This window comes from Sorghum bicolor, chromosome 10, assembly GCF_000003195.3.
Source record: "Sorghum bicolor cultivar BTx623 chromosome 10, Sorghum_bicolor_NCBIv3, whole genome shotgun sequence".
Taxonomy (NCBI): Eukaryota; Viridiplantae; Streptophyta; class Magnoliopsida; order Poales; family Poaceae; genus Sorghum; species Sorghum bicolor.
Window position 1 is genome coordinate 12,194,166 of NC_012879.2, and position 24,731 is coordinate 12,218,896.

Genomic DNA, 24,731 nt, shown 5'->3' on the forward strand with positions numbered 1-24,731 from the left:
ATACCACTTTTTTTTTCAAATCAATCCTAAAGCCAATTGATCAAATTTTGCTTCACCAGCACTTTGAATAACCAAAAGACCAAAAGACTAACTCCATCTAATTTGCCTAGCTTCAAGCGTGCCAACCTGTGTCCACCAGGCAAACATTCCATAAATAACATCTCAGTTGGCCACTGGAGCTTAACTAGTCCATACATGAATAAACTGATGAATAAAGCCAAGGAAACAAGGCCCCTCCGGAGAAATTCAACGTCAAGAACACCTGAAGCTGGGAATTCTTCAGGCATGAATACCCAACATCACCATACCCAATACAACAAAGACACATCTTGTAGATTTTAAATACAAAGAACATAAAGAAACCTACACTAACAAAACCTCACAACACCAGCTTCAGAGATGTATCAGGTTTTGCACCAATAAACATATAACAAGCATGAAAACCAGTACACAGCAATGCCTACAAGACTCGCTAACTAATATGAAATATATATCCCAAAAGATGCATAACGGGATCCCAATCATGTTAACTCTTCACCTCCTCAAAACCTGTTCAACAGCTGACCTCTGTGAATCCGATAGGCCCTGCAAAGGATTTATTAGAGGACAATGTTTATGTGGATCTGTTCATTTTACCTAGGCCATATTCACATCTGTTGAACGATTGATAATGCAGAGAAACCAGTCAAATGACATTTTACCTGGCAAAGATATTCAAACATTGGTCGATCATTCTCCCACAAGTTGGCAAAGATGTTTGTCAGGAAGTCCGCTAACTTCACCTGCACAGGAGATGGATTATTTGACTTTGACATCATCTAATTCAAATCGAAGATCTTTTCTGCAGTGAAAACAAACCTCATTAAGAGGATCGGTTTTTGTCAGATCATCATCATAACTATCATCATCATCCTGTAGTACAACTCCAGGTAAGTATGGCATAAATATGACAGAACTACCAAAGGAGCAAACCTGGTTGCTAACAAACCTCATCAAAAACTTTCGCCATTGCATTTAAATGTTCAACTGATGGATTAGCGATTGAAGGAACAGATGCTGAATGTATGATATCATCTGATATACTAGCGTCACCATTCTGCACTTCTTCCCAGTCACTATCCTAAAAGACAAAAAAAGTTGGAACTTTCGGATCAAACAAGCAGTGCAGTTAATAGTTTGAAATGACAAGATGTGTAGAAACCTCTTCGCAGTCATCGTCATCACCAGCACCAATTTGTTCCTGAATTTCAGCTAAAGTATCTGCTAGCAATGAGAAGATCTGCATAATACAAATTCAAGAATATTAAGCAGCAATAACTAAGAAAAGGCTACTTGATGATTGGTGTCACATTAAACATTAGTTAACACTGTTAACAGAATATATTAGACATATATTGGCTATTTGTTTGTATACTAACAAGGTTGTTATCATGTTTCACATTCTTGCCACACTTGTTTCAAATTAAGCGACTTTGGCTACCTCAAGAGAATCCTGCCACATTTTTCTATTTTGCTGGGTGCTGAACAAGAATCTTGTCACATGTGTGGAAAAATTGGGCAATGCATGGCTACATACCAAATACAGAGTGCTTCCCACCTAGATTTGAAACGTTGAGGGGAATGGAAATGTGAATAATCAACTGTTACCTTAGCTGGAAGTGGAATCTTGGTCCATTGATCAGGAGTCACTCGAGCTTTTGAACGTGTCGTTATACCTGCACTAGTCTGCTGTTTCTGGGTCAGGCTCCGATTAAACTTTTATCAGGCAAGATACTAGCTGTAGAACACCAAGTCTTACCAACAGTACCTTAATAAGATGCCCTTGAACTTCAACCTTGGATAGCTCAGGATGACGAGTTGATATGAGAAGAGCTAATGCAGTCGTTGTTACCTTTATCTGGTAGGCTCCCTGAATTTCACCTATAAAGGATATTTAACATGGAAGCATATTCAGTGAAACAGGTGAGAAGGCAAATTAATTTCAGAATTCAATATATGATGATATGATCCTGTCAACACTTGCCTTGTAGTTGTGACCATTCTGACATAATATAAACAAGTGAATTGCCATACCCCTGTGCAGGGATAGAAAGCAATAGATTGATGAACCCATCAACATTTGGTGCACTCATATGTACCTGCAGGCAGAGTGAACTGAGGACACATCTTGGACAAGCTCAAGTAATTAGAGTAATCTTTCACCACAAATGCCAGAGAGTTAACAGTTAAGACACCTTAGGAGAGAGAGAGAGAGAGAGAGAGAGAGAGAGAGAGAGAGAGAGAGACTTACTAATCTGGCTATTATAACAATAAGCGAGCTTTTCAATCCTGTGATGCTGCTTGTTTGCATACGTCTCACAATAGCAGCAATAAGATCCGGTATGTGGGGAGACAGGTGTAGAGGTATTTGTAAAATGAGTTGCAAGACAAAGCTTCCAACAAAGAGTGATACTGAACTTTCTAGCGCTGGATCTAAAAGCCTGCACAACCATTAAGAACCATGAAAGCAGTAAACAGACAAAAAAAGAACACTTAGAACATCTGGATAAGGTGTAGGCTGGTCCATTGTATAGAAGAAATGTACTCCATTCCAAATTGTAAGTTGTTGTCTTTTCAAGATATACATAGCTTTACTAGTTGTGTGGCAAAAATTATGTACCTAGAAAAGCCAAAACAACTACAATTTGGAATGGAAGGAGTATTTAAACACAGAAGGCACAGAGGATGTGCAGATTCTGGTGGATCTTTTTAATCCACCACAAAGCATTATTCTTCAGTTTCAACAGAAAATACCATTTCAATAATATAGTTTGCTGTTGCAATTAGATTTACACTGCAGACGAAACAGATATGAGTTCCCAGCATTGAATCAAGATGGGTCCAGCATTGTGTTCCTTTTGGATATTTCTCAGGTCACTAAGATGGTCATCTAGGATTGGAGGTACTGTGGTATCTTCTATAAGACTGATTCTGACATTACCTTGAAGCTGCATCAAGTAGCATCTTGAGTGTGTGTCCTTGTTCACCACCCCAGACAAGCAACTCCTGCTGGCCACCTGATATGAATGCTGCCAAGCATTCTGTCGCATTCTAGTTAAGAATAGCTACTATTAGGGATACATTTCAAAACAAAGTAGGTTAGCAACACCCTCTGTTTCACAATTTTCATCTGGTACATACACCTAGAGGCTAGAGGTAACAGCTGAGTAAAACTTTACAGAATTGGATCATTCTTGACCTTATAGATATGCGCATACAAGTAACCTTAGCTGGTAAGTACAAGTTCAGTGCAATTATTTTAAATATTACTCAATAATATGCCTCGTACATATGTGGACTAGACAACTATTGTGATACAGATGTTTAACCCGAATGTGCAAATTGTTAGCACAGCAACCCTGCACCGAGGTGAGCAGCACCTGCTCTCCTCCCCTCTCCCTCTCCCCTGCTCCAAGGTAGAAGAAAAGCCCTGAGCTACTACTGCACACGCACACAGCACACACAGTTTCAGACTTGAACTGAAACTGGAACTGAATGAGTGGCAATGAACTTGCTGCTGCTTCCATTGCATTGGGCTGGTTTATATACACCAATACATGTACCTTCTAAGGTACAGTTCTACCAACTACATACACCTAGGGTACAAGGCTGAAAACAGCCAACAACTACACTAGTACCAGCCATACAGCTGGTGTACTTCTACTAGTACAAGTATGGCCTATTGCCTTATACTCTACAGGACCAAGGACTTGACCAGCCATGAGATGATCTGATCCACTACCATGTCTTTGTCCTGGTCAGCAAGAAGAAAGAAAGGGGGCAGCAGATTATGTCTTACAATCTTCCCCTAATCTTTGCTGCCCTCATTTGACTTCCACCATGCCAATCATCTTCCTCAGTTCCTGAAACCGAAGCTTCCCGAGTGACTTGGTGAGGATGTCAGCGAGTTGTCGACCGGTTTCGACGAACTCGATGACCAGCTGCCCTCCATCGACGCAATCACGAAGAAAGTGAAACTTCACATCAATGTGTTTGCTTCGGTCGTGGAGAACTGGGTTCTTTGCCAATGCTATGGCCGGCTGATTGTCCATCTTTAGTGCTGGTGCCTGAGCTTTACTTCCTGTGAGCTCACTCAGCAACCGCCGGAGCCACACCACCTGGCATGCCGCCGTCGCTGCCGCGACATACTCCGCTTCACAAGTGGACAGAGCCACCATTTTCTGCTTCAGTGATTGCCAGGCAACCGGCGCAGTCCCGAGGAAAACAAGCACCCCAGAAGTGCTCCTCCGTCCATCCACGTCCCCGGCCATGTCCGCGTCACTGTAAGCCACCAGCTCTGCTTCCCCTGTCCTGGGTGGCGCCTCGCTGAAAACAGACAGTCGAAGCCCGCCGCGCTTGGGGAAGATGAGCCCATCTCCGCTGACCCCTGGACGTAACGCAGCAAGCGCTTCACTGCCGCCCAGTGATCTTCCCGCGGATCCTCCATGAAGCGGCTCACATAGCCGACGGCGAACGCAATGTCTGGCCGGGTATGCGTGAGCCACCTCAAACCACCGACGATGCTCCGGTACAAGGTGTCATCCACCTTCTCCGCCGCGCTCTGTTTGGAGAGCTTCACGCGCTCCTCCATTGGTGTAGCCACTGGCTTGCAGCCCACCATGCCTGCCCTTTCCAGTAGCTTGAGCGCGTACGCCCGCTGGCCAAGCTTGATGGAGTCCGCCCCCTGCCTCACCTCGATCCCGAGGTAGTAAGATAGTGATCCGAGATCACTCATCTTGAACTGGCTGGCCATCTCCTCCTTGAACCGAGCGATGTCGCTCGCCCGCGCGCCGGTGATGATCAAATCATCGACGTACACCCCGACGATGAGGTGCTCCTTCCCCCGTCGTCGGGTGTACAAAGCATGCTCGCTGGCGCACCGTGTGAATCCAAGCTCCGTCATGGTGGCGTCGAGCTTGGCATTCCAGGCGCGCGGAGCTTGACGCAGTCCATACAGCGCCTTCCAGAGCCGCAACACTTTCCGCTCCTGCCCCGCCTGCATGAATCCTGGCGGCTGCTTGACGAAGACCACCTCCGCCAAGTCGCCATTGAGGAAGGCAGACTTGACGTCGAGGTGGTGGACCTGCCAGTCCTTGGCTGCCGCGAGCGCAAGCAGGAGCCGCACCGACTCCATGCGCGCCACTGGTGCGAAGACCTCCTCGAAATCAACCCCTTCCCTCTGCACGAATCCGCGGGCGACGAGTCGTGCCTTGTGCTTCACGATGGCGCCCCGCTCGTCGCGCTTGACCTTGTACACCCATTTGAGCCCGATCGGCCGGCATCCCGCCGGCGGATCGACAAGCTCCCAGGTGCGGTTGTCCTCAATGGACTTCATCTCCTCGAGCATCGCACGCCGCCATGCTCCATCGCGCTCCGCAGCTGCAAACGTGCCCGGCTCCTCTGTGCTCATCAAGAGCAAAGTGTGGGCACCGTCGTCGAGCAACCGTTCGGCCAGTCCTGGCACGGCTGCCCCCTCGACAACGTTGTCCACCCGCCGGAACCGCACCTCCTCCCCTTCATGGAAAGCATCCACAAACTCAGAGACATTGGACGGCGGCGAGGCATACTCAACCGTGGCCGCCGTCGGCGTCCTCTACGCAGGCGAGACAGGGGATCCATCCCCCATCGATCCTGGCACGCCCATGCTCCCAGCCCCGCCCGGGCTAGGAGGCTCCTCTGCTTCGACCGCAGCTGGCGGCTCAGTGCTTGCCGCCCCGTCGGGCACTTCCCCGGTCACCGGCTGCCCTGCTGTCTCGCCGTGGCCATGGATCACCAGGTGCTCCACGGTGAAGGAGTCCCGGATCCCTCCGTCGCCTCGTCCTCCTCCGGCCTCGGCCTCCTCCCATCTCCAGGCTGCAGCTTCGTCGAAGACGACGTCCCTGGATACCAGCACCTTACCCCGAACCGGGTCATAGAGCCGGTAAGCCTTCGTCCCCGGCTCATAGCCGAGAAACACCGCCTTGACGCTCCTGTCGTCGAGTTTAGCCTGTCCAGGCTTCACCTTCTTGACGTGCCCGATGCAGCCGAACGTCTTCAGGTATGAGACATTAGGCTTGCGCCCATGCCATGCCCCGTACGGTGTCACTCCCTTCAGTGCCTTCGTTGGTGACCGGTTCAGGATGAACACGGCCGTGGTGACCGCCTCCCCCCAGAACTCCGGCGGCATGCTCTTGGCCTTCATCATCGATCAGGCCATGCCCACAATCGTCTGATACCGCCGCTCCACCACACCGTTCTGTTGTGGCGAGTATGGCGCAGTGAGATGGCGCTCAACTCCCTCGCCTGCGCAGTACTCGGCGAACTGCACCGCCGTGAACTCGCCGCCGCGATCGGTACGCAGCACCCGAAGCTTTTTCCTGGACTCCGCCTCTGCGCTTTCCTTGACGGCCTTGATGCCGTCCGCTGCCTCGTCCTTGCTTGACAGCAATCGGAGCCACATGTACCTGCTGCTGTCGTCCACAAGCAGCAGGAAGTATCGCCGGCCTCCGTGCGTCGCCGGCGTAATGGGCCCGCAAAGGTCCCCGTGGACCAGCTCGAGCCGTTCCGCCGCGCGATACTTGGCCATCTTGGTGAACGCCATCCTCCTCTGCTTCCCGGCGAGGCAGCTATCGCATAGCTCCCCGGCGTGCTTGATGCTTGGCATGCCGGTCACCATCTTCCCGAGCCGCCCCAGTGCGTCGAAGTTGAGGTGGCCGAGCCGGCCGTGCCACAACCAGGGCTCCTCCGCGCACGCCGCCGCCAGACACACCGGCTGCTCAACCTTCAGATCAAGGAGGTAGAGACGGTTACGCGTTCTCTGTACCTTCGCCAGGAGTCGGCCATCCTGGTCCTTGATTCTGAGCACGCCGTTGCGGATGAGGACCTCCGCTCCGTGCTCGTCCATCTGCCCAAGGCTGATGATGCTCGAACGAAGCTCCGAGATGAAGTACATGTCCGTGAGCATGCGGTGTTCGCCGTCCTTACACCGGAACAGCACCGTGCCGCGCCCACGAATCTGAACCCGCGAGCCGTTGCCGAACTTGACACTCCCTGTGTGTCCTTCGTCCAGCTCAGAGAAGGCCGCCCGGACAGTCATGTGGTTGCTGGCGCCGGAGTCCAGGTACCACCGCTGCTCCGACTCTTCCCCGGCGACTCCCAGATGAGCCTGCCCCTGCACGCGGGGCTCCTCGAGCTGATGGATGACCGGCGAGCCACTTCTCCGCTCCATCACCTCCAGCTCTGCTTCACCGCACATCCCTGCGCAGTATACACCCATCAGGAGTGCGTGATCGCCGTCACTGTCGTCCTGAGCCAGGTGCGCCTCATCCTTCTTCTCCTTGCGCTCCGGGCACTCCCGCGCCCAGTGCCCAACCTTGCCGCACTTGCGGCAGGCGTTCGGGTCGGAGAACTTCTTCCCCTTCTTCTTGTCCGCCAGCCCCTTGCTCTGCTGCTTACCGCCGCCGCGATCGCCGCCACCACGGCTAGAGCCTTCCCCGGACCGCCTCTTCTCCTTCATGCGTGCTGACCACTTCTCCTCGGTCAGCAGGAGCTTGGGCTTCTCCTTCTCCGGCGCCGGTGTGGTGCGGCTCTCTGCTACCCGCAGCCGCCCGGCCACGTCCTTCAGAGACAGCGTGGAGATGTCCAGCATGGTCTCGATGGACATGGCGAGCTGCGAGTATCTTGCCGGCACGGTGCACAGCAACTTGGTGACGAGGTCCTCGTCGTCCACCTTCTTGCCGTAGGTGGCCAGTTGCGTGGCCAGGGACTGGAGGCGAAGAGTGAAGTCCTCCACCGACTCCCCGGGCTTGAACTTGATGTCGTTCAGCTCCCTGCACAGCTGCTGAATCCTCGCCCTCTTGGCTCGATCCGAGCCAATGCGCAGGGACTCCAGCATCTCCCAGGCCTGCTTCGCGGTGTCCTTGGCGCCCAGTGCCTCATGGTACTCCGCCGGCGTCGAGGCCATGAGCGCCTCCATGACTCCCACCTGGGCGTCCTCGGTGCGGTCATCCTCCTCGATCGCCCGCCACCACTTGCGCGCGCGAAGCTTCCACTTCATCTGCGTCGCCCACTCACCGTAGTTGGTGCGGGTGAGCATGGGCCAGGAGCCGCTGCCTCCGAACTCCTTCACCACGCGCACCTCAACCTGCGGTGGCGCCGGCTGGAGCTGTCGCTCACCACCCTCCCCGCCACCGTTCCGGCCCGCACTCTCCGCCATTGCTGGTCAGTGGACCTGGCTACGGCTTGCACAACTTTGATACCACTTGTTAGCACAGCAACCCTGCACCGAGGTGAGGAGCACCTGCTCTCCTCCCCTCTCCCTCTCCCCTGCTCCAAGGTAGAAGAAAAGCCCTGAGCTACTACTGCACACGCACACAGCACACACACAGTTTCAGACTTGAACTGAAACTGGAACTGAATGAGTGGCAATGAACTTGCTGCTGCTTCCATTGCATTGGGCTGGTTTATATACACCAATACATGTACCTTCTAAGGTACAGTTCTACCAACTACATACACCTAGGGTACAAGGCTGAAAACAGCCAACTACACTAGTACCAGCCATACAGCTGGTGTACTTCTACTAGTACAAGTATGGCCTATTGCCTTATACTCTACAGGACCAAGGACTTGACCAGCCATGAGATGATCTGATCCACTACCATGTCTTTGTCCTGGTCAGCAAGAAGAAAGAAAGGGGGCAGCAGATTATGTCTTACACAAATGAACCGTGTTTTAGCATGTACCTGCATCTCTCCATGGTCATCACTTTCAAGAACAATTTGAACAGTAGAAACAAAGCATGTGTCGAAGACTGCTTTAACCACAGCAGCTGGAGCATTCTGAAATATGCAGAGCAGCATTAGAAATAACCACTTTAAAAGAAATGTTTTGCATTGAACTTCATAGAACTTCCAAGATATACAAGACATACTTTGAGTACCATCGTCAAAAGGTCCAGTGAACCTGCAACCAGTCCATCTGGCTGGACCTTGGGCTAGCAAGTAGCAAATCAACCAGAAATTAAAATTGCATAATGTTGGCAGACGTAGAAAGAAAGAACAATGACTGTGGTGTGTAAACTGGCATTAACATCTTACTTTCGCTAAAATGGATCCAATTGTTGGGAGGATTCGAGAAACAAGTGGCTGTAAGCATCCAGGAGAATTCTTGATGGCCTAAAAACTAAGGAATTATGTTAAATGTAACTTTAAGGAGCTCAAAAGCCAGAAAGAAAAACAATTTTTGCTTTCTGCTAACAAATGATAACAGGTGCACAGGGAAATGTTATAGAATGACATAAAATACTGCATAGAGAAACAAACCACATAACCATCATGGAAGTAAAGGATTTGCTTTGAGGCGGTACTAAAATGCTCATAGATGGCATTAAGTGCTTCGAAAAAAAGTATATCACTACCAAATATACATTAACGTTAATTCACCTAACAATTCTTCTTCTAGTCAGCTCCCTAATGCAATAAAAAAGAATTCTGTACATACAGGTTCTCAAAAAAACTATGTATATGTACAGCACTGGAGCTTTCCAGTTCTAACGAAAACATACCTCTAACACTTCGACAGCATCAATGCTGATGAACGGGTCAGCAATGTGTTGTGCCCAAACATCCAGTATGATGGGGGAAATGACAGGCTCAATTAAAGTTGATTGTTCTCCACCTACATTATCATATGAAAAAAAACAGCACACAATTCTAGTGTCGATACTGTATATATAACATCTTTTTGCTACAAAGTGAATACACAAACGTACCAGATTTAATTGCTGATTGCAGGGTTTCTAGAACAAGATGCAGCGTTTCATCAGATGCCTGTTAAAACTCCACATTAGTTATGTCATTTTGAGTCAAAAAAGTCAAGAAAGGCAACATTTGCAATAATAACTACCTGCCGCAGAAGATCAACAAGAGATGAGAGTATGCCCATAATGTTTGGTTGAATCAGATTCTGATTAGACTCTGGTAAAAGTTGGGCCAGTGCCCTACAAGCACCAACTTTAACTGGGGGCGGCCTGCGACATAAATAATTCACAGATAAATGCAACATTCTCCTTGTGCATTTAGAAAGAAAATTACAAGACAAGAATATAGGTCTTACACATCTGAGGCAATTGCATGAGCCGCATTGCATAGATATTGTTCACTGATCCCTTTACTTATCTGTCATGTTTTTTGAATTAAGTTTGCTAAAAATAAAGGAAAACAAAATCAGGAAAAAAAGGAAACTTACCACCGTAGAAAACTTAGCCACATTAGAAAATGCACGCGCATGGAGAAATGGGTACTGATGCACCCCTAAAAATCACAAGATTAGTCATAAAACAGGCCACATGAAGAATTCTCCACCCTAGAGTAGAGAAATATACCTGTTCCCATAATGTCAATTAGCATTTGCTCAAGTAAATCCCGCACATTGTATTTTGTCAAACCAGAATCCTAAACAACAAAAGGCACATTATAAATAAGAGCACAACTTCTATAGTTTATTTTCGTCATTTCAAAAGAAAATAAAATCATAATGAACGACTACTACTTTGCCTCTTAGAGTAATACACCGCTTCATTTACAACAAAAAAAACACTTATTACATCGTACATTATTGAAGATGTCAGGCAATTCCTTCAGCTTTACAGACAGAGAGTTGGGCATTTGGGCAGTTGGCATGAACTGTTACATCTGCCAACTGCAATGCCCATGCAAGATAATAATATAACATAATTGACATATGTTAAGAGCAACTCCAGCAGGAGCCCTCAAAATCAAGGTCCCTTTTTTATTTGAGGGCTCCCCCTACTTTTGAGGTCCTTTTTTTGTTGCATCTGCTCCAACACGAGCCCTTAAATCCATTCCAATAGAAACTGACATATAGGACCCACTCGTCATTCCCTGTTCTTCCTCGCTCCTCAAATCCGTTTGAATATAAACTGACATATAGGACCCACTTGTCATTCCCTATTCTTCCTCCTCACTCTATCTACTGAGCTAGATGCAGACAAGACAGACTACCCTTGCTAGGAGGAGGACAAGGATCCGCTGAAGGTAGCCCAGACGGAACCTGTCCCACGCAGGGAGGAGGACGACGAGGATCCGCCGTGGCTCATCGGGGGAGGACAAGGATCCATCATGGCTCATCAGGGAGGAGGAGGGTAGCCTGGACAAGGAAGAGGCCACCGATCTACTGTGGCTACTGGCTAGTCAGGTAGGGGGAGTGGGGGAGGTCAGTCAAGGCATCTTTGGAGGTGGGGAAGGGCAGTGCTGGACTTGGTCCAGGCACCAGAACTGAGAAAAAGTGCGTGTGTGGGGTGGAAACCTGTCAACTAGTGTATGGAAGGCAGTGGAGACACCTGCAGGAACGAGGGCCATGGAGGTAGATTTGAGGGCCTGCTCATTTTGAGGGCTCAAATAAGGGCCATGTTAGACATGTGTTTTTAACATGGGCCCTCAAATTTTAGTTTAGGGGCCTGTTTAAGGGCCCTAATGGAGTTTTTCTAACAAAAGAACAAAAAAAAAATACATACTCATACGCTGAGATCCCCAGGTTCCCAGCTATGCCCTGTATCCATAACTGTCATATAACCATCTCAAAAACACATATTCCCCATTCCCTTAGTCCCTACCATATCCATTGTTTTAAACCCAACAATCCCATCACTAGGTCATGCACAGAAATGGGAATCTCTCACAAGGCCATCGCAAGTTGAACCATGGTGAGTCCCAGGTGCCTAGCTGTGCAGACTGCAGCAACACAACATCAAGGCTGCTAAACAAGTAGTATGAGGCTTTCCACATTCAAAGTCACATATGTTCAAATGCTACTCCTAGTCAACAAAAAAAACACCACAGTAGGCACATGGGGTCAACAGTTAAATCAAGTTATTTTTGTCGTTGCTTAATGATATATGGGCAAATTATATCAGCCAATTCTCTGTCAAAAAAATCATGCCATCATTATTTTGTTCTGTGTCAAAAATATATCACAATTAAAATTAATAGTCGAACTTGTATGCAGGTTAAGAAAAACTTAAAAAGGGTTCAAAAAGACTTTTCCCTAAACAAGGGGAGTAAAATCTTGCACTACATACCAATAGAAAATCAGTTGATGTAACAAACTGCTCAGCAGAAGCAAAACAAGTATATACCAACCTGCGCTTCAGACAACTGTTCTGACAGTGAACCTAGAGCAAAAAGTGATGCTTCATGCAGCTGCCACAAAGAAAATGTTGCATTAGATAAGACCAGAAACCATCATGAACATAATATCAGCAAAGTTAAATAGAATGTTTGGGGTGATACTAATTATAAAATTTAAAGTTTAAATATGGGTTAATGCTAAACAATACTTAGACTTAGCAAAAGCGATGAATATGATAAGCAATGAAACATCATTCGTAAGAGGTAAGAAGAAACTCAAGCTCCTTTATATCTAATATAACAAAACCAAAAAACTCACTCTCCACCAGTCAGCAGAACCCGCTTCCTTCAATTCTCGTGATTCATGAAAACGCATTTGTGAAGCTTCCAAAATTGAGTCAATTCCATAATCTTCATAAGCCGTTACTACCTCTTCCAGCAAAAGAGACCCTGAAAACCAGTAAGTGAGGAAGTATCGCAACCAAGTGATTGACAAGTTCAAATTCAAGTGTAGATTACAAGGGTCTCTCTTATAAACAAAAGCAGAACTCAAATAAAGACATCTTTGAACTCTTAGGCTTCAAGGCAGTCAGTTACAGTAGTAGCAGAAATTTAGTTCATTAATACTAGCTTCTGCGGTTCTGCCAAAATTTTATGGTTCTTAGAGAAAAAGCAATACACTGGTAAACAGAATTGTGCTGGGTTGCGTGTGTTTACTGGTTTACTCGTTTTTTCTTTTAGTTTTGGTGCTGTGTGGGGTTTTTGGGATTGGTCTCTCAACCCTCCCTTTGTATCATTCTGGTGGGGGCTTCAGGATTGGTCTTTGACCTCTCCCTTGTAGCCCCCTTTTTCTTCTTCTTAATGAAATGACACACAGCTCGAGAAAAAAACAGAATTGCGCTCTTAATAAGCCTACCAAGTAAACAAAAAAAACATCAGTACTGAAGTTTGTACCAGACACACGGCAGCTATAGGTTAGGTCATCCTCATCAGCTACATACTGGTTAGCATCACGAGACCAGCTTTGCACCTAGAAAAAAAAACAATAATGCATAACCATTACATGGATAACAAATAAAAATAAAAAAGAACCGTGAAGAGTGACTAATAGACAAACTATTTGCAAAAGGTAATTCCATTTGCTTTCTTAAATGGCATGTCAAGAAGAAATATAACTCTAAATCGACTCTTAACTTGTTGGCTGTGCTCTGCATTGTACAATTCCACCAATTAAGTGGGGACACCAAAACATAGCTGTGGAAGCCATAATTTAATGTGTGTGTGGTTCACTTCTGTTATACTTAATTAAGTGCAGAACTGCAGAAGTCCAAAGAATGATTCAAAAAGAACAAAGGAAGCATCACATGTGTACAGTTATAGTGTTTCAGCCAGTTCATACCTGTTCTTCAGTTATTTGTTGCAAGGCTATAGTATAGTATGCTAGCTCCTTAATGTTCCCCCCAATGACCTAGTGGAACACCATCGAAAATCAATAAAAACACATGATGCACTAAACAATCATTAGAAAGACAAACCTTTGCTAATCTAGAATTCCCCACAATTGTTGTCCATAGCTCAAATAACTGCAAAAAATGAGAATATAAAGAAATAGTGGCAAATGGAGTGAGGTATAGAAGTTAAAAGGACAAAAAAAATAGTAAAGAAATATCAGTAAAAGGGGAAAGAAAGAACTACCTGAATCTCAAAGGACTCAAGACTTCTTTCACTGCCATCAGAATCATAACTAACAGAATCCAAATCATCTGCACCTTGAATGTATGACAGGTGATAGGTCTTGAAAGACGAAACAAATGTCTGCCACAGTGCAGGAAGAATGGCTGCACAAATTCTCAAATTTATCAGAAATTCAAAGGTCTAAGATCAAGCTAATGCTTAAAATATGATGTATCTATACTTGCCAGAAATTTTAGCTTCAGGCAGTCTAGGAAAGTTCTGGACAAGCTGAAGTAAACATTTGAGCACCTGAGGATAAGACAAGCATAAGAATCACTACTAAATATAAGTGATGCATGCATTCAGACACAACATAGGTTGTATGATGTATATACCTCCATCTGCATGCTCCAGTCATCAGGATTTTGGGACTGCACCGGGGAATTTAGAACTATGGAGAATTGCTCTATTAGTGGATCAAGCATCGAAGTTATCAAACTAGCTGTATCTCTCTGCATCAAAAGTCTCATCAGTTCCCACAATGTGAAGAACAGCAAAAGGAACTCAATAGTAAACAAACAGTTAATCTACCTTATAGACACCACTCATTGATCCAAGCATGGAAATACATGAATGGACTATTGCGAAAGCCTTTGCGCGAAGAGAATTTTCATACAGCTGTTTTCATGGGCAAAAGCAAATGAAATTGTCTTATCAATTTGTCATGAAAACGTTGGACAACAGGAACACAGAAATACTAAAAGAACTCATCTGAACATACATGGGGAGATGATATTATTCTATACAGTGATGGGAATAGCTCTGGCACTAGCTTTGGAACACACGTATCATCTAGATCATCCGATAGAAGGGCTAGGCATCTTAATGCTCCACGAACTGCAAAACGGAAGTTCGATTGTAACATGAAATACTTTTAACTCATTCTTGCTTCAAGAAATGAGATTAGTATAAAATCCAATAATAATTATTATCATATACTCCCTCCATCCCTATATAAATCAACTTCTTGCTATGTATCTAGACAAGTGCTTGTCTAGATACATAGCCAGAAGTTGATTTATTTTGGGACGGAGGGAGTATGCAGTTATAAACACAGTGCTTGAACCATGAGACCATCCTAAGATGAATCTATTCAGATTTGGGGTGCACTGATGGAAAGCAAAGGTATCAGGAGGTAAACCAGTCAGTAAAAACAAGGTGTCCAAATTGGTCAAGCTCTTCAAGAAACTTGCTCAGGATGGACTGATGACACAGATACTTGCCCATTTATCTGTTAACATAATAGGAAATATCAATCATCCATGAACTTGTTATGCAACCCAAGCAACTCTGAGAGCACTGCCACAGATGATCCAAGTCAACGAATAATCCCACTTCCCAGAATAGCTCTACACCGGTCCACACCAACAAAATAACTCCCATCATTCCAGCCTTCCTTGCATCACCATAGGGATACCTGTGCTTCAAAGATGACCAGAAACACCAACAAATGGACTAAGCATCGAGGGCAAACAACTGAGGAGAAGCTCTTGGAGCGCATGGGCTCCCGCAGAGTACCAAAGGATACTTTCATTTGCCACTGCTTGAAAGACCCACCAGAACATTAGGATTGACTCCATTTAAGAAGCACTGGTGCTTCCAAAGTTCCCAAGCCACAAGGATTATCAAGGAGTTCAGGCCATCTTGCTGATCTTTAGGATTTGGCACCGCGAACTCGAAAAATGGGTTGCTGAAGTTTAGTGGAGACAAATTAACCAAGCCCAACTTCTGAAATATGAGCTTCCAGACTTTCTGAGCGAATAAGCAAGAGACAAGTAAAATGCTCAATCATTTCATTGGCTTGGTCACATATGGGACAGCCTCACAGGCACAAGGATCTGGCAGACCCCATTTGGCAAGACGGTTGACGATCAAACATCGATTGTTCACAGCTACCATAAGGAAAACTTGCATTGCAGTGGTGCCCATGTTTTTCCAAACTCTCTTCCAAGGCACAAATTTGATTGATCCAAAGAAATATCTGTTGTATGACTTACAGGAGTAGCAAACCGACCTTGTGAGTTTCTAGACAAGCTTATCAGGGACATCATGCTGCAATATCAAACCATCAAAAGTCCCAAATTTGCAGGCATTCTACTATGGCCTGAATAGTGAGAACTCTGATATCTTGCACTATGGTCCCGGGAATTATTACAGAAACAACTCAACTGGAGGACCTTATGTTATTGGGAGATTGACAGGATCGAGTTTAAGCTCCAGGACCATTAATAAACCCCTAAAACAGCTGCATATCTGTACGTCAATATAGCACGAAGCAAGAAAAGTTATTTACCTCCATTCCCATTGCTTTGATCACCAATTAACTTTAAGAGAACTGGAAGCAACTCAGGCCAGTCTTCAGGCCAGTCTTGCTGTCCAATAGCTGCTACAGCCATGCTAATAGCAGTGCGAATTTTCCCATTAGAATCATCCAATGAGGTAAGCAGGAGCTGCCGTATGACCACCTGAAGCAAAACAGCATTGGGAGGAATGTTAATTAGATACAACACAGGTATTTAACAATATAAAATTCAAGAATTCATGTGGTAGTCTATTGTTCTTGTAACATACATACAGCATAATGATGGTATTAATTACAATAACAGATGCCCAAGCGAGATCATAAAGACCTCTGGTCTGTTTGAATGTACAGGAAAACATCATCTTCACAAATGGACAGAAAGGAATGTAACAAGTTCAATCTCACTTCGCATAAAGAAAAAACATTGCTCAAGAAATCAACATAGAACAGCCTAGATGCCATCACCTCTATTTTCCTTCGGGCTCTAGTTGGGCTCATCTTTTTTATTTTATTACATTCAAAACTTATTTCCCTGCTCTTCTCATAGAAAACTACCATCAATTCAATAATCCAAGAATAAAACATCAAAATGAAATGTCCCCACATTAGAAAAAAGGAGAATGCTATATATCAGGCAATTGAGGGACCCTTTGGCACAGCTCCAAGCCCCAATTTCACTCACAGTTTCCGCAGAGCGCTGCCAAACACTTAAAATGCAACTGGATTCTGGTGGGGAGCTGACAAGAATCACTTCTCCATTTGCACTACAAGCTGGGAGCTAAAAAACCCACTTCCCGCTGCTCCCCATTCATTTGCCACAGGCATCACTTCAGAATTTATTCTCACCTGCTCCCCACCAGAATCAATCCTTCGGAGAATCAGGAAGTGAATACCAGAGTGGCCGTGAGATTTTGTTTTCCCTCAGGTGGCACTCCCAGCTGTCCATCTTGCATCAAATGACTTCAAGCTATGTTCGTTCATCTGTGTACTGCTGCTTCCTGAGATAAACACCACAATCCCCAGCACTCACCTCCACCCTCAGCAAATTGTGCCTTCCATGGCCTCTTGCGAGCCATTTGGCTGTCTGACGCGATCCGCCGCCAGCAGTGCTCCTACCACCTCACTGCACCAACCCCAGACATGCCACCACCATCAGCCGGCCTGCCTCCCCTGGAGCTTCCTCTAAGTCTGCAAGCCATGGGAGTTCTCTCCCCAGAAGCACAAATGATCTGACCAGGCCAGGTCCCACCAACATCCGCACCTGTCTAGCCCAGTGTAAAGACTAAAGAGGTGTTGGACAAACAATGATGAGTATAGGTTGTATCAGTTTTAAAATTTATTCCAAAAATTGGATACCATTCCCCATTCTTGCAGTTTTTCAAACCTGTAACTTTTTAAATCAATTTTTTATTAAAGATCAAAACGGCAAGCCAAGGAAGCAATGAAACAAAGGGCACATTCTAACTCGAGTCCTATTTTGCTGGTACCTTTTCTGAAGCGGAAACAACAGGAGGCACAAAATTCTCTTCATCTTCCTGCCAATGCTGCTTGATGAACTGCTTTAGTAAGACAGCAGCCAGGTAGCAAGTTGTAAAGGAACAACAAAAAAAAGCAAAAGCTAGTCCAACTCATGAAAAAAGGAAATCTGAAAATAAGACAGTATTCAACCCAACATTTTGATAAAAAAACAATGTACATAAATGGCTGGAAGGATATCTGACGTAAACCAAATGGGATCTCTTTGTTGATGGTGACTTTTGTAAGGGCAGCTCCATATCCTGAGAAAAAACATTACAGAAAAAGAAAAGATAGGCTATTGTCAGTTGATGGCACTTCATGTGTCAAAGAATTGTGATGAACCCAAATCTAGCAAAAGGTTTCAACCTGATTGGCAAATAATTGACAGATATAACAGACCAAAATTGAATATGTGGATGTGAATGCTAAGTATGGTTACTAGTTGCAACAGCATGGTAATTCTATGACCACCTCAGTTAACAACAACACGAGGTCCTGTAGGAATGGTGCTCGGATCAATCACACTTTCAGTGCTAAAAAGAGTATGTGCCACTTCTAACAGAATGTAAGCAGCATCAATGAAGTTGCCATGCACTACAGTGGGGCCAGGTTCCCTGTTGTCAAGTTGCGCTGTGAACTGGATTAGTTAGTTACGATTTTGCCTCTAGAGACTTGGACATGGATAGAGACGTTGTTGCACAGATATTATCATATTAAAACGTATAGAAGTTGTGTTCCTGGGAAGGAGTGTACATAGAGCAAAGCAATCCCAATCAGCGGCCTTAGCAACCAGAGCAATGCTGCACTTACGTGCAGCACTCCCGAACAGGGCAATGCTGCGGCAGCAAACCAGGCTCAACCGATAAAACAATCATCATTCCTGAAGTCACTGCTCACACGCCTAGGGGATCCCATAAACTCTCAGCTCGCTCCTCAGCTCCAACAACTCTCAGCTCTCACTAGTAAATCCGTAGTATCTGCAGCCGAAATGTCACTAGAAAGCGGCCCAAAATTCGAGCAGAAAGCAGCTTCTGGCCAACGCGTGAAGCTGAATTGCTCGACTCTTCAGTTACAAGTCAATCGTCGACGAGAGAGAGGGGGGGAAAGGTGGGAGGTGGCGAACCAGGGAGAAGCGAGGCCTGGCGGAGCGACTCCTCGGCGAAGGCGCGGACGTCGCGCGCGGTGTCGAGCGTGGCCGTCAGGCACTCCACCAGCCACCGCTGGTCACCGTGCGCCTCCATCTGAACCGCTGGCGCCGCTAGGGTTCGGGCTCCGGGGAGCTCAGTACGAGCGCGCTCCTCCTTTTAGTTTCGAAATGGGATCACGCGGCACGGTGGTTGTGGCGAGAGGGATCCGGCGGGACTCGGGGGTTTTAGTCTAGGGTTTATATAACGAAGAGGGGAAAAGCAGGAGGAGACGGAAGAAGAGACGAGAGAGGTGGCGGCCGGGAAGGGGAAGAGGAAGAAGGTGGGATCGGGAGGAAATAGAGATGGGCCACCCGGAGGCGAGGGCGGGGATTTGGGAAGGGTTTGGTTGGGCCCGGTGTGAGCTCATGTTGGGCTGGCCCCACCTGCCAGCCTGGTTAGCTCCAACCAACCAAACGTTTCGCATTTTGAAGCTGCCGCGCTCCGGTTCTCGATGGCGGGAAAGGATGGCTCTATGTAAACTATTGATTGATGAATTAATAGAGAAAGAGAAAGGGACACATCTTGTTGATTAATGAACGCATGATGAGAAAAGGCACATGAGGGTTTCGCAAGGGCCTCTCGCGCGAGCCGAGAGGCGCCGCCGCTGCTGCCACTGGTTGCGGCCCCCGTTCCCTCGCCTCCGGCCTCGCTGCCGGTGGTAACATGGAGCGGGGGTCCATCTCGTTTGTAATTTCTCTGTCTTCATAGAGTCTTGGTCGAGTCCACCTAGGTCTAGGGTTTGCTTACCATCGATGTTCGGCGACGGAGTTAAGGTTTTTCTGGAGGAGTGTGACTCCTTTGCGGCTTGGTTTTCCTGGCGACGCTGGCGATGCGGAAGCGGCGGGGGCGCAGCGGAATAATTTTTTCCAGCTTTTTCCGTTCTCTGATGGCTATCTACTCCGACGTCATCGGAGAGGCTGGGAGACCTCTCTTGGAGTTGAGGGCCGGCGCATCGTTGTCTTCCTCAGATGATGATGTTGTTGATCCTGTTAATCTCAAGAAAGATGTTTGTTGGTGAAAACCTGAGCTTTGCTCGGGTTGCTGGCGATGGAATCGAAGGATGCGTTGTGGGTACAGGAGTTGGCCGATGCGCCTTGGAGGCAACGTCGGCTGATTCGCCTAGAAGTAAGTCCTCCTATGCGGCCTCCACCTTGTGGAGTGGGGCTCTAGTGCCCGACGACGACTGGGATGCGGCTTCGATGGCAGTGACAGATGGATCTCTGAAGGCTTCGAGGAAGATGAACAGGAGTTTTCAACTTTTTTGTAATTTTGCTTTTCTTTGGCATGTTATCTGTAAAAGGGTCGGTGTAATGCGTTAAGATCAATACATGTTCCTTCTAAAAAAACGAACGCATGATGAGCTGCAGTTTCAGATCAGCAAGAAACAATTTCTGTTCAATGGAGATCAACGTGTGCAGGAGATGGATGGACGGAGATCAGTGGAACTTGTTTAATCAGGATGAGTACTGCACGGTGAATTAAATGATTTGAGAGTATCTCCAAGAGATTAGTCAAATTATTTTGTAAAGTTAAATATAGCTAATATTAGGAAAAAAAATTCATCCCCAACAGATTTGCTATGTGATTTTGTAAAATAGCATACAAGTCATCCCTGATTTTTCGCTCGCCATTGAAAGCAAACTTCGGACGCTGGCTATCCAGAGAATTCCCTCGCGACTTGCCTGCCTGCGCGCCCATAATCTCCCTTCCTACGCATGTGAGATTCTTTTTGTGCGCACGTCGAAGATTCCCGCCGCCGCCGCTGTCGTCTCCCCCTCGGGTAGTAGCCTCTCCTAGGTCTTGTTTACTTCCAAAAAATTTCTGCAAAATATAAATAGTAGCACTTTCGTTTGTATTTGACAAATATTGTCCAATTATAGACTAACTAGGCTCAAAAGATTCATCTCGTCAATTCCGACCAAACTGTGCAATTAATTTTTATTTTTATCTATATTTAATACTTCATGCATACGTCTAAACATTTGATGTGATGGGGAATCTAAAAAATTTTGCAAAATTTTTGGGTAAGGCTTGGAGATGAAAATTTTTTTAGGTGTCACATCGGATGTGTCGGAATGATGTCGGGAGGAGTTTTTAAAAACTAATAAAAAAACAAATTACATAACTCGTCTGGAAACTTCAAGATAAATCTATTAAGCATAATTAATCTCTCATTAGCACATATGGATTACTGTAGCACTTAAGGCTAATCATGGACTATATAGGCTTAAAAGATTCATCTCGTGATTTTCAACCAAACTGTGTAATTAGTTTATTTTTTTATCTATATTTAATGTTTCGTGCTTTTGTCCAAAGATTCGATGGGATGGATGAAAAAATTTTAGGTGGGTAACTAAACAGGGTCTAGCTAAACAAGGCCCTAGTGTCTTGGAGTTGCTCTCACAACATGAAGAGTTGTTTTTGTTTTGGACAACAAGCATGTTGATATGAGGAGCTTTCAATAGAAGATAGAAGATATATGAGCTGCATATCGATCACTCATCAAGCTGCGTGACATTGTAAGGCACAAACATGCTTGCTAGAGTAAACTACTAGTACTAAACCACAGCTGCTTCAGCTTGCCGTCCACGTGCTTGACGAGAGACCTCGTCGATGAACGCCTGAACATGCCGGTCCGACGACCCTCCTGGCGTCACTGCGGCCCGCGCCGCCGCGCTCCAGGACTTAGCGTTGGCGAGCATGGCGTCAGCCTCTGGCCCTGTCGTTGCTGCATCCACAGCCTCGCGCACACCCTCCCGCCGCAGCGGGGCGCGGAGGTGGACGCCCATCCTAAGCTCGTCGACCAGGAACTTGGCGTCCGTGCACTGGTCGCCCCACTGTGGGAAAGCCAGCACGGGAACACCGGCGGCGACCGTCTCGAGCGTGGAGTTCCACCCGCAGTGCGTCAGGAAGCACGCCGTGGAGGCGTGCGCCAGCACGCGGTCCTGCGGGCTCCACGGCACGACCATGCCGCGACCGGCGACGGCGTCAAGGAACCCCTCGGGGAGCAAAGGGCGAGTGTCCGGCCGCACCACCCATAGGAAGGGCCGGCCGGTGGACGCGAGCCCGTGCGCCATCTCCGCGATCACCTCGGCGGAGAGCACTACCATGCTCCCGACCGACGCGTACACCACGGAGCGCGGCGCCTGCGCGTCCAGCCATCCGACGCAGTCGTCCGACGCCTTGATGAGGTCGCCGCGCAGCGGGACGTCGTCCTGGCCAGCGAGTTCGACGAGAGGGCCGACGGGGATCAGCTGCGGAGGGCGCGGCCTGACGCTCGGGAGCGCGGTGACCACATCGCGTTCCAGCTCGTCGAACGAGTTGACGAACACCCACGACGCCTTGCCCATGTTGCGGAACTGGTCCTGGATCGTGTCGCCGAGGACCTTGTACGGGTGCGACGCGAGCAGGAACGACGGCACATCGACGACGGACAGCGTCGGGAGGCCCGGGAGCGTGAACCGGGCTTCGAGGTCGTCCTCGTGCGGGAACTCCGCCAGCCCGTGCGCGAAGTGGTAGTAGATCGAGAACACCGCGCACGACTGCACCCACAGCACCGCCGAGGGGATGCCAGCGTCGGCCGCGACGTCGGTCACCCACGGCAGGAACGGGTTCCCGATGACGCACGCCACCGGCCGCCCTGCTTCCGCCTGGCGCCTGAGCAGGTCCGCCAAAGCCAGCCGCCCGTCGGTCTCAAGGCGCCGCAGGTAGCCTTTGAGGTCCGGCAGTGTCTTGTCGAAAGGGTCGCCCAGGAAATCGAACCGGATGCGGCCGGCGCCGAAGGGCACGCCGTCGCCGCCAGCCGACACCCCCGAGGCGGCGGCGAGATCGTCGCGGATGACGGAGGACGAGGAGCAGGTGACGAGGACGCCCTTGGCCGCGATGCGCTTGGCGAGGCGGAGCATGGGGTTGATGTGGCCTTGGCTCGGGTAGCAGATGAGGAGGACGTGGACGTGGGGCGTGACCTCCTCAGCCATGGCTGCGTACGTGTGCGAGCTCTCTTGCGACCTTGCGAGAGAAATAGAGAATGGAGCTGGCTAGTGTCTCTGGGTTTTCGTGCCTTCGCTCCGTCCATTCTCCTCGTCTACATTCATTTATAGTGCCTTCGCCCCGGCGATGATATGCCGTGCAAGTGCAACCCAATGTACGGGCACATATGTCATATGTGCAACTATTTTATTGCATCCGCGAAGTTGCAGGAGGCTTTCCAGTTGCTTTTTTTTTTCTTAATTTGTTCCTCAAGGAAGAGCCTGAGCGTTGAAGTCTTGAATGTGGAATTTTGACTGTGTTAGTAAGATATTGTGCTTTTTATGGTGGTGAGCATCTATCTCCTCTTCTATTCTATCTTAATTAAAAAGAACAAAAGTAAGACTATCAAATGATGCGATATTTTTTAGGGTCACCTCGAAGGGTGCAAAAACAAATAAAGAATAAGAAAAGATTTCTGATGTAAATATACAATAGAGAAACAATATATAAATATGGAGGTGGAAGGGCGAAATAAAAATAAAGAATAGAAAAAGATTTCCGATGTAAAATGGTCTTCTGTGGCCGTGCGACAATTTCGGCAACCTACAATTACGGCAACAAAAATCAACTACCCATAAAATCACCGTGATTATGGAGTGCTTTCCATAATTCCATCCTCACCAAAATCAATCAGGCACATGACCTCTTTCATCGCCATCTTGTTTATTCGGTGATGGTGTAGGGCGCAATCAAGGAGGATGCGTCGATGTGAGGTGCTGGCGGGCCTCCTCGGTCCCGCGGGGCACCAACGAACTGTGAACCAAGGACCATTGCCATGGCGTTGCCCCTGCAGGATGGCGCCACCGCCAAGCTCTGTGGCAATGCGCCGGCCACGCGGCCGCCGACGCAGGTCAGTGAACGGCTCTTGTCGTTGGGTCAAGACAGCGACGGTGGCCCTCACGCAGTAGACACGCATAATCCCTCCGGCCTCCGCACACTCGCAGCCACATCCGCATCTGATCCCGACTCCGCACCGCATGTGGCACCCCATGACCTACCCTCCTGCAGAACGAACGGCGGGCGGCCGGTGGTGACGCAGTCAGGCGGCGCCCCCTCCCAGCTCCAGGCCGGAAGGCGGTATGTTGGAGCAGGAGCTCTTGTAATCGTGTCAGGGACTATGTATCCATGTTAGTTGCATTAGTTTGTTGCTTAGGTGCATGAACATGTTTATGTAAGCGTAGAATCGCGGGCAGCGGTGGAGACATGCACACCCTGCGTCGTGACCGCACCAGGAGGCTCATCCCGCCGCCGATTGTTTGCCGGGCTTATCGCGAGGACGTTCCAAAAATAAGGGCGTATCTCGCAGCAACAAATCGGTGGCGGGGATCTTGATCGAGCCATATAAATAGATAAGAAATTGCATCTGGCAAGGCTGCGGTTTGGCAGCTAAACAAATCTTCCAAGTCTTGCTTTCCTATTTTGTTCACGAGCCCTAGCGCGCGGTCACCGCGCCGCCGGACATCGCCGGCGTTGAGCGATCAAAGGACGACGAGCCGTCGATCCTTACACTCTGGTATCAGAGCCGTGAGTTGAGAGATCAGGTGGATCCAGAGGTCCACCCAGAGAGAGATCGGAGAGGAAGAATACCAGCCGCGCCGCCAATCATCGGTTGGGCGCCATGGGCGAGACGTCGACCTAGTCCACCGTGAAGGAGAGCTCCTTGATGTGGCCGATGCTCACCAGCGATAACTACACGGAGTGGTCCATGCTGATGCAGTGCAATTACGAAGCGCTTGAGATCTGGGAAGTGATCGAGCCCGGTGACAAACCGAAGCGCGCACAAGATCGGCAGGC

The 24,731-nt window shown here is 47.8% G+C and overlaps 2 protein-coding genes across 3 annotated transcripts; both read right to left on the reverse strand.

The window, feature by feature from the left end:
* On the reverse strand, positions 175 to 19,206 carry LOC8062095 (importin-9). Of its 2 annotated transcripts, XM_021449488.1 has the most exons (33): positions 18,845 to 19,206; positions 17,920 to 17,981; positions 17,691 to 17,783; positions 16,195 to 16,366; positions 14,623 to 14,738; positions 14,433 to 14,519; positions 14,237 to 14,353; positions 14,087 to 14,150; positions 13,863 to 14,005; positions 13,703 to 13,750; positions 13,567 to 13,635; positions 13,122 to 13,197; positions 12,487 to 12,617; positions 12,180 to 12,239; positions 10,403 to 10,472; positions 10,267 to 10,331; positions 10,135 to 10,196; positions 9,925 to 10,048; positions 9,791 to 9,848; positions 9,584 to 9,696; positions 9,117 to 9,194; positions 8,951 to 9,013; positions 8,763 to 8,858; positions 2,981 to 3,090; positions 2,291 to 2,480; positions 2,024 to 2,138; positions 1,808 to 1,920; positions 1,648 to 1,725; positions 1,202 to 1,279; positions 989 to 1,120; positions 859 to 912; positions 702 to 782; positions 175 to 585 (listed from the first exon to the last, which is right to left on the reverse strand). In XM_021449488.1, exons 1-33 carry the CDS (start codon positions 18,960 to 18,962, stop codon positions 535 to 537), a joined length of 3,087 nt encoding a protein of 1,028 aa, XP_021305163.1. In that variant the 5' UTR covers positions 18,963 to 19,206; the 3' UTR covers positions 175 to 534. The 2 variants fall into 2 exon arrangements, with proteins under 2 accessions (XP_021305163.1, XP_021305164.1); XM_021449489.1 differs by lacking the exons at positions 17,691 to 17,783; positions 17,920 to 17,981; positions 18,845 to 19,206 and adding an exon at positions 16,669 to 17,441.
* On the reverse strand, positions 21,371 to 22,961 carry LOC8076387 (cinnamate beta-D-glucosyltransferase). Its single transcript, XM_002438187.2, has one exon. The coding sequence runs from the start codon at positions 22,883 to 22,885 to the stop codon at positions 21,467 to 21,469; it is 1,419 nt and encodes a 472-aa protein (XP_002438232.1). The 5' UTR covers positions 22,886 to 22,961; the 3' UTR covers positions 21,371 to 21,466.

Excerpts from the sequence above, each read along its gene's own strand:
- LOC8062095 (XM_021449488.1), bottom strand. The coding sequence starts at position 18,962 with ATGGAGGCGCACGGTGACCAGCGGTGGCTGGTGGAGTGCCTGACGGCC. Across the intron at positions 14,354-14,432 it reads CAATGAGTGGTGTCTATAAG|AGAGATACAGCTAGTTTGAT; the intron begins GTAGATTAACTG and ends CTTTTGATGCAG. Across the intron at positions 8,859-8,950 it reads TTTTGACGATGGTACTCAAA|AATGCTCCAGCTGCTGTGGT; the intron begins GTATGTCTTGTA and ends TGCATATTTCAG.
- LOC8076387 (XM_002438187.2), bottom strand. The coding sequence starts at position 22,885 with ATGGCTGAGGAGGTCACGCCCCACGTCCACGTCCTCCTCATCTGCTAC.